This window comes from Thermochaetoides thermophila (genome assembly GCF_000221225.1).
Source record: "Thermochaetoides thermophila DSM 1495 unplaced genomic scaffold scf7180000011806, whole genome shotgun sequence".
Lineage (NCBI taxonomy): Eukaryota > Fungi > Ascomycota > Sordariomycetes > Sordariales > Chaetomiaceae > Thermochaetoides > Thermochaetoides thermophila.
This window is the reverse complement of record NW_006383023.1, coordinates 1,001,021-1,012,237: the sequence shown is the minus strand read 5'-3', so window position 1 is coordinate 1,012,237 and position 11,217 is coordinate 1,001,021. Positions and strand designations below refer to the sequence as shown.

At 56.4% G+C, this 11,217-nt stretch overlaps 3 protein-coding genes across 3 annotated transcripts; 2 read left to right on the top strand and 1 right to left on the bottom strand.

The window, feature by feature from the left end:
- Positions 1-38: 38 nt before the first annotated feature.
- On the bottom strand, positions 39-4,575 carry CTHT_0003180 (putative sequence-specific DNA binding protein; the record flags this gene model as incomplete). Its single annotated transcript, XM_006690802.1, has 4 exons — positions 39-3,076; positions 3,128-3,251; positions 3,308-3,954; positions 4,182-4,575. 4 exons carry the CDS (start codon positions 4,573-4,575, stop codon positions 39-41), a joined length of 4,203 nt encoding a protein of 1,400 aa, XP_006690865.1.
- Positions 4,576-5,170: 595 nt separating this feature from the next.
- CTHT_0003170 (uncharacterized protein) lies at positions 5,171-5,446 on the top strand (the record flags this gene model as incomplete). The annotated part of the gene is made up of 1 exon (XM_006690801.1): positions 5,171-5,446. The coding sequence occupies one exon, from the start codon at positions 5,171-5,173 to the stop codon at positions 5,444-5,446; it is 276 nt and encodes a 91-aa protein (XP_006690864.1).
- Positions 5,447-10,018: 4,572 nt separating this feature from the next.
- On the top strand, positions 10,019-10,978 carry CTHT_0003160 (uncharacterized protein; the record flags this gene model as incomplete). Its single annotated transcript, XM_006690800.1, has 2 exons — positions 10,019-10,142; positions 10,281-10,978. The coding sequence occupies 2 exons, from the start codon at positions 10,019-10,021 to the stop codon at positions 10,976-10,978; spliced, it is 822 nt and encodes a 273-aa protein (XP_006690863.1).
- Positions 10,979-11,217: the final 239 nt, after the last annotated feature.

Here is an 11,217-nt window from a genome sequence, read left to right as displayed (position 1 = left end):
AAAAAAAAAAAAAAGCTCGATAACCAATTCAGTTCTGTTCAATCCATATCCATAGCATCATCACCTGACGATGCATCCCTCTGTGCCGGGGTAGATGACCCAAAGCTCTGGTTCGCACCCTGGCCCTGACTTTGCTGCCGCTGGTGGTGATGATTAGGTGGCAGTGAGCCTTTGCTTTCGGTCTCGGGGAACGAGCCGGCACTGTCGACACTGGCCCCACCAAGACTATTCTGCGGCCTGTGTCCCCTGAAATCGTCTCCCCTGCTGCCGCTGCCTGCATCTTGCTCCTTACGATCAGTATCATCGTCGTGGGGATCGGGTCGGGTAAGCGAGAGCGACGCGCGAGCGAGGGCACGGGCGTCGGCGATGCTATCTGGCTCGCGTTGTTCCGGCACGTCGGGCGACCGAAGAAGGCGCACTCTATGCTGCTGCTGGTGTCCTTCATGTGTGTAAACCCTAAAAGCAGAATACGATGCCGCAGGTTCATAGCCTGACCGCCGGGCAGCAGCATCGGATGAAGACCCCTCCTGCCAGCGTTCGGCCTGTGCAGATGAGCAAGCATCACTTTGTTGCTGCTGCGCCTGCTGCACCTTCGACCCCTCATGACTGCTGGCCCCGCCAACATCAGGCTCCTTCCCCTTTTCTGTGCCCGCAGTGGTAGTCGTCGAAGCCCGTGAAGACGAGTCCTTCCTCGCACTCATTCCTGACTTGGGTCCCGACGGGACAATCGTATTCAGCACACAGTCATCCAGATGCTCGTAAAACTCCTGCGCCGTAGCAAACTGGCTCTGGCAGATATTACACTTAGCTCCCAGCCCGCCCGTCCGGCCCACGCTTGTTAGAATCATCTTCCTGCTATTTGGCGGGGTCTGCTCGACGTGGTGTTGGGAGGTTAGATGGCGCTTAAACACATCAGCGCGGTTGAAGGCCTTGGCATGAGGGGTGCCGGCGCCAGGGCAAAAGGGGCACACCATGGTGCCCTTGTAGTGAGTCAAGGCGTGGCGATTCTTGTCGTACTTGCGGGCGAAGCCTTTGATATGGTACTCGCATGTTTCGATTGGACACTTTTCGGGGCGTTCTTCTTGGTGTGTTAACATGTGGGCGGCCAGGTCTTTGAAGACACGACCGCAGTCCGGATGGGGGCAGCGGTTACGAACAGCTGTTGATGCCGATGTTGATGACGGCACCGGGGTATGTGACGGTTCGTTGGGCTTCATAGGAGCAGTAAGTGGGGGCAAGAATGCGCTTTTGGTTGTCTGGTACACGCCAGGAGGAGGAGGAGGAGGAGGAGGGTTAACGGGCTCCAGCCGCTCGAGGGGTGCGCCGAGTAAAGGAGGGTCATGCGGCTGAGTAGTCGGCATGGGAGCAGGTGCTAGACGTGGCGCCTCCAGGATGGGGGAAGAGCGGCGAGGAGGGGGCGAGACGAAGTCGGATGGTGCCGGCTTGTAGTCCTGGGCATCTTCATCACCGCTGGATGCGTCATCCTGGTCTTGGGCGTCGATCGACTGCCGCACCTCGCGCATCCAGTCTTTGAGAATCGACATGGGCGGCCAGTCCCCGCTGGCCTTGCCCCCACGATTGGGATTGAAGTGTGCCCTTCTTAGATGGGCGGCTGCGTTGTAATAGGCACCGTATCGCTTCTTATTGACACAAGCTTTACATTTGTCAAGGGGAATAACCGGCTGAGGCGAGTTAGTAGGAATCAGAGGCTCGGCGCAGATCCATCTTTTGACCATCGGGGCATGCTTTGCGTCCGTGTGTCGTCTCAGCTCATGTTCGCCCCGAAAACCTTCCGGATACTCGTTGCACTTGTTGCAAAACACCCTCCGAATAGGAGGACGCTGGTACGATGCCCGAAACCTAGCTGCCGGTATAGGAGATGTCGGGACTCTGCCAGACTGCCTCGTGAACGTAGGGCTCTCCGAGATGGTATGCCGCCGGCTCGGTTCGATGGATTGTGGCGAGGTCAGCATGCGGTCGGGCTCGCCTTTGAAGACGTACATCTGACCATCCGAGTGTCCTTGGCCAGGGGGTCCCCATGTCGTAGTGATGGGGCGCACTTCCGGCAGGGCCCTTCTTCCTTCTTCGGCCGGCTTCGTGATGGGAGGAAGGACAACGGATGCTGACCGAACCGGCGACCGTGGCTTGATGAAGCCATGATAAGAGTTGTCTCCGACCTCACCGCTGCCAAGTGACATGAGGAAATCTCTGGTTGAGTGGATGCCGCGGTCGTACCATGAATTCCTGCCAACCAAGGCAGCAACAGATGCAAAGAGCTCACGGTCACTGTGGTCCATCATGTCAGAAACGTGATCGTCGAGAAGCATAGGTGCTGACCAGGCGAAGACATGGACAAGCGCCTTGTAGACGGCGTGCATTGCCATGATGCCAGACTGTGGGATGGACAGCGCGACCCGGCGCTGGAAGGCTCGATCGACCAGGATCGTCCGAACGATGCTGAAGATGCAGAGCGCGAAGAAAGCTGCGAACCAGCTCTTCGGGTCGAGAGGACCGGGTCTGGAGAGCAATGTATCGAACGACTGCAGGAACTGGGACATGCAGTTGTAGAGAAGCCGGAACCGCCCATATGCCTCGTTGTCATCGAGGCCCGGATGGGCAGTCGTCGAACTGGCGGGCTCCGTTGTTATGATCGGATCGGGACACTGGAGGTCGTGGAAGAGGGTCTCTCTGAGCAAGAGCTTGGCACGGTATAGGATGGGGTATCCGGTCAACTCATGCTCGCGCGCTGCCGACAACAGGCTGCTGAGTCTGAGGAGGTGCCAAAGGTTGTAGGCGGTACCGGCCATGTTCCAGCTTGCGGCCAAAACGCTCAGAACAGGTGGAGGTCTGTCGATGGGCTCCTTTGAGAACGAAGACAGGGCTGGGTTGGTTGGTGGCAAGCTGGACAGGTCCTCTGTCCACCAGAAACCGTCGTCGAAATCCAGGCACGTCTTGACCATCCTGGCAAGGTCCTGCGGTACAGCGAATGATCGTTCAAGAAACTCGTTCATGTTCCGGCGAGCGGCAAGGGGAGACGTCAGGGGGGTCCGCGCAGGCCTAGGAGTCATGACAGCTGCTGACTCGGGGTAAGCAAATTGAAAGTGACGGCGGGGCGAAAGGCACATACCCGGAAGCATGACCTCGGCGAGGTTTTCAAGCGGCCCTCGATGGCAGCCCAGAGCCTTCCATGACTCGCCGTCTGCAGACGTTACGGGCTCGGTGCAAGAACCGCAAGTGTCACGGCCATCACACTGCACAACATGGTCAGCGACAATCATGCGTTACTGCCCTGACCACAAGTACTAACCGGCTTATTATACAGCCTGCATCGCAGGCAGGGTCCGGTCTCTCGCGGAAGCCGAAGCTCCTCGATCGACTCCAGACGAGATGGGCCGACTCGGGCTCGTTTCAGGGGTGGCAGTAATGGATCGATCTCGGAGTCGATAGAGCTACGGGGACCCGAGTAATCGGACATAAACGAATAGCTCCTAAGCGATTCTCGTTGTTCCTTCCCCTGACTGCCCGTGGACAAAGGAGCAAGCTGGAAATTAGGAGCTGGGCGAGGAAGATATATGGGCGATGCCGCGGACTGCTTGCCGTAATCGACCCCGTGTGCTCGAGTTGAGGGCTCAGCACACGACATAGTAGGCGACCCTCCAACCGACAGGCCAGAGTCCCTCTTACGGGGCATAACATGCTCCTTGGAATGTTGATCGCGGTCCTCGCGGTTTGGGTAGCCATAGATGTAGTGCATGCACCGGTCGTCCCAGCACTTGTAGGAATGGCTAGCACGCAGGGTCAGGGGTAAGCTGTCCCTTAAGCGGTAGGCCCTGGCCACGGGATCGTAATGTGCTATGTTTCTGTCCAGCCACGCCGCATAGCCGTCGGGAGCTTGATCTCTGTAATACTGATACTTCAAGACATCAAGGAATCTGGAATCCTGGATGTCGATGCCTAAATAATGACAAAGAGAAAATGAGTACGGAGCGCTCTCAGAACACATATAGGGGACGGCCTACCTTGTTCGAGACACGCTGTCTCGATGCATTCACACTGATATTGCAATGCTCTGGCCTCTTCGATCTCAGATAAAAGCGGGATGGATAAATCTAGATCAGGAAATCAGACCAATGAACGGGAAATGGAGCGATAGTTGGGACGAAAAGTAGAGGGCGGCTCACGGTGATCATCGGCGTATGCGCGCAAAACACGGTACTTGTGGCGAAGCATCTGTAACTCCACTTTGACGTTGGGCCCATATTTCTGAGGCAGCAAGACGGCCAGCTTTGCCTGGATCTCTGCCTGCTGGTCCAGCAGATACTTGATGGCCGGGTCCAAAGATGCATCATGAGGAGGAGGAGGAGGAGGAGGAGGAGGAGGAAGAGGTTGACCAGCCGGCGCCGGGGGTCGATTGAGTGTCTGGTCGGCGGCCAGACCGGAGCCAAGCGACGGCGCAGGCAAGCTTGGGGGTGCGGGGACGGCCAGGGAGTCACGGTCAAAACGGGATGATGGGGCCGATAGGGGGGGCAATGACGGCAATGTCAATGCCGGCGGGTTAACGTTGTCGGCGGCCATGGCGTGCGGTCCGCAGGAGCGGATAGCGGGAAGGCGGTTAGACTAGCGTCAGGGACCGGTAAGAGAGGCCGAGTTCGGACGGGCAGCAGCAGCGTGGCTCGCGCGGCACAGCACGACGATAGTGTGTATAGGCAGGAATAGGTAGCGTAGGTGGCTAGAACAGGCTCCGGTAGGCTGTTCGGCAGGCAATCTTGAAGACACAGCAAGGCGCAGCCTGGAAGCAGCAGCAGCTACTCGACAAACTTGGCGACCAGCGCCTGGCTCAACGTTTTTGTGGCGTTCTCAACGCTCTTGTCGGCTCAAGCTGTGCTGTTGCTGTGCTGCACGCAGTCGGCACGGCAGTGGTCCAGACAGCTGGATAGACGTCTTGGCCCAGGATCCAAGTCCAGAATCTCGACGAAGAGGCAATGAACAGGCGGCAGACGTGGGCGCAGACACGCAGTAGACACGGAAAGCTAATGCTCCGGAGACTGAAAGGCCGCCACTCAGACTCCAATTGGGGTTCGGAAGTGCTCGGGGAGCTCTTCTCGCAGCAGTGTTGGGAACAGGATGGAGAGTTCGCGAGAGTCGTCGGGCCAGCAGCAGTCCGAACAACATGGTAGCAGGCGTCCTCGGGGATGTGTTGGCGGCGGTTCAGCAGCACAATACTGCATTCCCGGTCACGGGTCACTGGGCCATGGCGCGCAGTGGCGCGGTGCTGTCAGTCAGGGTCGAGGCAAGGCAGGTGAAGGCGAAGGTGAAGGCAGAGGTGAAGGCAGAGGTGAGGGCAAAGATGATGAAGCTGCTGCAGTCACGGGAACTGCGGCCTGGATATCTGGATCGGGGCTGGGGCGCAGGGCCGGGTGGCGTCGATGCCATCAAGGTGCGATAAGAGCTTCAGAGCTTCCCAGCTGCTATGGGCGCAGGAGCGGGATCTAATCGGAGCCAAGTGATCTGATCCGATGATGTACTGTGGATGTGGATGGTCGATCGGGACGCTGGACGCTAGGCTGTAGACGCTCTGCTGGGAGCTCAGCACTCTTCTCACACTCAGCATTCACCACTCAGCACTGGGCGCGAGTCGCGGGCGCGCGCAAGGCCGAAGCGAACTGCAGGCTGCGGCTGGCAGACGCGCTCAGGAGGTGGGCAGGTTATGGAATAGGGGAATGGAGCAAAGAGAGAAAGCTGAAATGAACTGTGTGAGATTTTTTTTTTTTTCGGGCCCGTGGTTGCCCGTGGCCCGTCGTTCGTGGGAGGTCGATAGTTGCGCTGCTGCCCTGCTCGCACTTTTGGGGGAATTAATGAGTCGGTCAAAGGGTCAATTGGGGAAGTGGGGCAGCTTATCCACGAGTGGGTTTCTGTGTTTCCCAGCAGGCGGGCCACTGGGCGAGCAGCGCAGCTGGCGGCCAGTGAGAACTCTGCGGGTCCATGGGCGGCTGCTGGGGGGAGGGGGTGGGCGCGCGCCAGCGCCGATCCAGGCCAGGCCCATCCCGGCTTGCACCTTTCAGCAATTGCCCACTGGGACCACTTCCACTAGTGACCCGCACGCACGCTGGGGCGCTGGCGAGCCAGCGGACAGTGGCCAGCAGCTAGCAGTGCCAAACCTGGATGGAGCTGATGCGCATGGCAAGCTGCCGTCCACGGTCTGGTCCGAACAATGTTGGCTTGGGCTCAGGTCAGCAGCTCGCACTGATGATGAAACGCACCCGATGACACCTCTCATCGCAAAGACACGGCCGAGGACAGGCAACTGTGTATAGTACAGGATCATCAGCCAGGCGGTAGGCGGAAGGCAAGGCGGCAGAGTACCAGATTATGCAGTCGCAGAATGATTAACCAGCCTCTTCACGTTCCCGCCCGCTCCATTTCTCCCGCATCCCAACCCACGCTCCCATTATCATGCCCCTTCCCAGGTGAGGAAGCTGATGAACGCCCCAGGCTCAGGCCCCTCCCCTCCCCCCCTCCCCCCCCAAGGTCTCCCATCCATGACATCCATGACGAGAGGAGATGAGCTTTCCACTGCGCCGACACCACCGTTGCATCCAACGCCGGGCCCCGTCCTGCCTTGCATCCTCGTCTAGGCTGGTCTTCCTGGGTCGGGGCTCCATGGACGGCTTTGCTGCTTCTGTCCTGCTATCGCGTGCTGCAGCCACCACATTTGCTTGTGGATGGATCCCCGCCGTATCACCAGCGACAGCGACATCGTCAAGGTCAAACTTCGATGCGCGAATTGGAGGGCTGTCCACACGGCCTCCGGACTTCGCCCAGGCTCTTCCCGCCTAGCTCCGCATATGTGTGTTCCTCTGAGGGAAACAAGCCCTCTCGCGACTGGTCAATCGGCAACCCGCGAGCTGTGAGCTGCGACCACTGGCTGCCGTGCTCCATGCTGTGCTCCACTGCTCCACCTGTTGCGCGCTAGGGCAGGGCTCGGTGCTTTACCTAGATCGGCTTAGCCTGGCCCGACGCTTCCAGGCTCGAGGAACACCGTTGGAGCCCTTCGCCTGGGCAGTGGGGTACCACGGCCAGGACAGTCAAAGACCCTGGACTTTTGGGTCTTCCTGGGCTCTCGCCTGTGGCCCTGTGCGACAGGTGCGGACCTCTGTCCGCTCTGTCGGCGCTGCAATGCTGCCACGCGCTCGCTGGCTGCCATGCGTTTGCCGTCTCCACGTTGGCTCGTTGGCTCTAGGTGCGCGAGCAGCAGAGCTTGCGTGTCTGCATCCGGTGCATGAGTGAGAATTCATTCATCAATAGTTCAGAACGATACGACTGACACAATTCTACCGCTCTTTGTGTGTACGTCTAACGCTTGCAGAATTCGATTCTCTCGTAGTTCCTGAATACGGTAAAGTTGTAACTCGTAATTTACGCTGGCGATGGGAGAAACGCTGTGTGCCTGTAGACCAGGTCCTCCGAGATTGCCTGGATCTCCGCTACCAGCCCCATCACCAATGCCCGTGGCTACAACGGGACATAACGTTGCATCAAACCGCCGTTCATTATCCACCATCGCAATCAGACCATGTTCAACTCTCTTCAAGCCTTACCCGGCTAGCTGCTGATCAACCAGCTCATTTTATTACTAGTCAATTCATCACTGCGACCTTTGCCAAGCCAGCTCGCAACGTTGCGATTTGGGCTGTTGTCGGCCTGACGCTCGCTGAACAGCGAACACTGGAACTGCAACTGCAATCCTACCGTTATCGCTGCCGACATGACAATCCTACCCTGGTGCACCCTGACGCGACACCCGCGAATTGCGCTTTCTGCTGTATGGCTCGGCTGTATCGCCGAGCAAGCCATCCATCGAATCAGCTGATCTTGGCGAGAAGACGAGTACGGAGAGAGAAAAAAAAACAAAACAAAACAATCACCCTTTAACCCTGCTTCGCAAGCTTTGTCTTGGTCCTGGAAGCTCTGATGAGACCTCTGAAGGCGCCTGGACGGGCGGATACGGAGCCGATATCACTACGTGGCAGCTGGCCCGACTGGTAGTCCGGCCCTCGAAGTGGTCGTGGGACAAGTAAACAGACATATGTTTCGTTTCAAGTTCCCATGCCCGGCATCTGGAGCCAATCGACTGTCACCTCCCACGTTTTTGCCGCCGTGCCCCTCCACATATGGCTTGTCCAACACCGCCTGGGCGGACATCCGGGGTCCGGCCGGCGAAAGATTGCCTGCGGGATGCACAGCCCGACAACCACACGGGCGGGGAATCGGTGATGGCGTTTCTGACCGGGGACCGGTAATGACTTCTACCTTGCTCGCAGATCCTCGTATGGGCTGCTTGTGTTGGCTTCTTTAACTAGCCACTTTTACAAGTCTCACAGTTCACAGTCCATTTCTTGTCCAAGAAATGAAGCGAGTTATTGAGGAGAGCTGTTGTTGTGAAATAACCAAAAAATTTTACAGCTGCCTGATGTGGGTTGGGGCAGTGCAGTGTGTGCAAAGTTCATGAAGTTAACAAAACAGAACTGAATAGTTCATCTGCCTGCGCCTGTCCGGTGGTGGTATCATTTTCTCCAACTTTCGGGCGAAAGTTTTCCAGGGTTTAAGACCAAGGCTGTCGAGTTTAAGCGATAAGAGTGCTAGAGTTGTTAATCACGAGATCCGAGCTTAAAGATGTGCTCTGCCACACTATCCCCGCAAATCATAGCTGTCCCTGACCCTCCATCACAAGCATCAGCCAACAGCAACTCACTAAGATAGCAAGGGTTACTTGTCATCTAACTGCATGCTGTATGAACTGGCTTGGAAGGTGTCTAGAGTCTCGTTCTTTAGCTTTACTGCACCGCCACATGCACCATATGCCATACTGCTGAGCCACATAGGAGCAACGTCCCTGGCAGCCTGAAGTCTGCCACCGGTCACCCGTTGTTTTTTTTTTTTAAAAAAAAGAAAAAAATCAACCTGGACCTCCGTGCTGCGCCGCAAGCCAGACCACAGGGCATTGTTCGTTCATGGGGATCACCGCGTCTTGAATATTAGCTATAAGACTCTGAACCAGCTCACATGCGCAGACAAAGACGTTGACCATCTCTACAAAACACCGCCCGACTCAACATTCATGGCATGTTGTCCAGACAAAAAAAGACAACCCCCCGGGTTGATGCTCGGGGCTTTGCCACAACACCAATTTCATACTCAAGCTTAAACTCGTTATCTTGAAATCCAGAGCCTCACGTGCTGGTTTCTGAATTGAGATGTTCGCTCGCATCTCAAGACCGACATCACCAGGAACTCGACAGTCAATGCATCGGTATGTGTCCCCTTAATTTTATGATTTTCGCTCTTTTGGTCAACAAAATCGAGGTCTCGTGGCCCATTACGTGACCACGTCATCCACCACTTTCTTCAGGTGAACCCTCACCGAGATGCATTCCCCTGCATACAGCTCTATCGGGAAAATTTCCAGAAGTTTTTCCACTAGGGGTTCTCCTTGACATGTATCGGGTTACGTACCTACACATGACTGCCGTTGCTGCACAGAACCATCAACCCCTGTCTGTCCAGGGGAGGGCGGGCAGATCCCGGGGCGCCGGGGGGGGGGGGGGCCGAAGAGCCGGGGCTGAAGTACCGTGGGTTAACTGCGCCCCTCCTGAAACCTGTCATTGTCAGCCAGAAGGCTGAAATCTCATTGAGGTCGTCTCATCTCCATGTGTTTGCGGTGCCTCGTCTCCCAAATGGTTGTCGACGTTTTTAGCAGCCCCGACTAGCCTAGGCTTCTTGGCGATCCCATGTTGTGGTCGTCGTGTCCTATAGGGTTCGTCGCTGCCATGTACATAACTTTATCTCTAGATGGAGATATAAGGGGCTCGTCTCCAGTCGCGTAATCTGTCTGCAATGTAAGTGCAGACTCGCTTCGTGTAAGGCGCGGTGCCTGTGCACTTGTCTTGTCAGTTCTCAACTCTCAAACACGCCAATCTTCTCAACGGTGACGTCTTCGGCTCTCATATAGCCGTCTAACATGAGCCGCTCGGATCAAAGAGCCTTGGAAGCCTTGTGTGGCCTTCCAGTCCTCATCTGCACCGGTATCGGCATCTTGGTGATCAGCATCGTCGACCGTCTGCGCAGGCCTTGGTCCTCGAATTGTACGTTGTCAAGTTGCTTCACCTTCCTTCGGCGACTGTTCGGTCTAGAATCAGCCCTCCCGTGTTGAGTCTTTCGCCTTGCCTTATCGGAAGAACGCCACTGATGTATCGTTTACTGACAATGAGAAGCCTTGACAGACCAGGAGACCGTCAGCCGCAACACCGAAGCTCTTGTCCGCAAGGGACCTAACGACGAGAAAGATGGCCTGAAAAGTCAAGAGCCCTATCGCAATAGGTCCGAGGACGTGCAAGCAGAAGGTCGTCAGCCTGTTGACCGGCATGAACCACAACAGCGCCTAACTCCTTCGCCGCGACAACACCTTTCGTCGGAAACACTTCAACAAGCCGAACCAGTCGACACTTTTACACATTCTATCCATCCAACCTTTGACATAGCCGCTCAGACAACCGCTCTAGCCGACAACCGTGCCCGGCTCAACGAGGAGTCCGGTCATGGTCTCATCAGACGGACTCCCACGCTGACACGATTATACGAGAGCATCGGTGCTGCTATTCCTTTCATCAACGGCAACGGCAGCACCAACGCCGACTTCTACAACAACCCTGGCCACGTTAGCCCACCACTTGGCTCACCCGACACGGTCCTGTCGCAGCGAGGCTCTTTTTCTGGAGCTCCCTCGGTGAGGTCTAGGCCGATATCAACTGCGTCCGTTATGAGTGGCTCCACAGCTGGGTCGCCACTTAACAGCTATGGCGGGCAAGAGTCGATCTTGAGGGGTGTCGGAACGGGTACAACCTCGAGTCCATCGAGGTCTATTGATCAGATTGTTAAGAGCCCCGGTCAGGAGTTGAATGCCATGAAGGTGGAGGTATGATGTACACGACGTCTGGTCCAGGACAACAAAAACTTAGGAGGTAAGGAGAAACGAGACCCTTTTCCGAGACCAATAACCCTGAGAACAATATAGAAACACACACACACACACAGTCTATCTCTCTCTCTCTCTCTCTTTCTTTTTTTTTGTAGCATTAATATGTTTTGTGTTGTCAGGCCCTGCTATTTGGAAACGTGTTAGTACACAACAGATTGGACAGATTGGATGCTTAGGCGGTA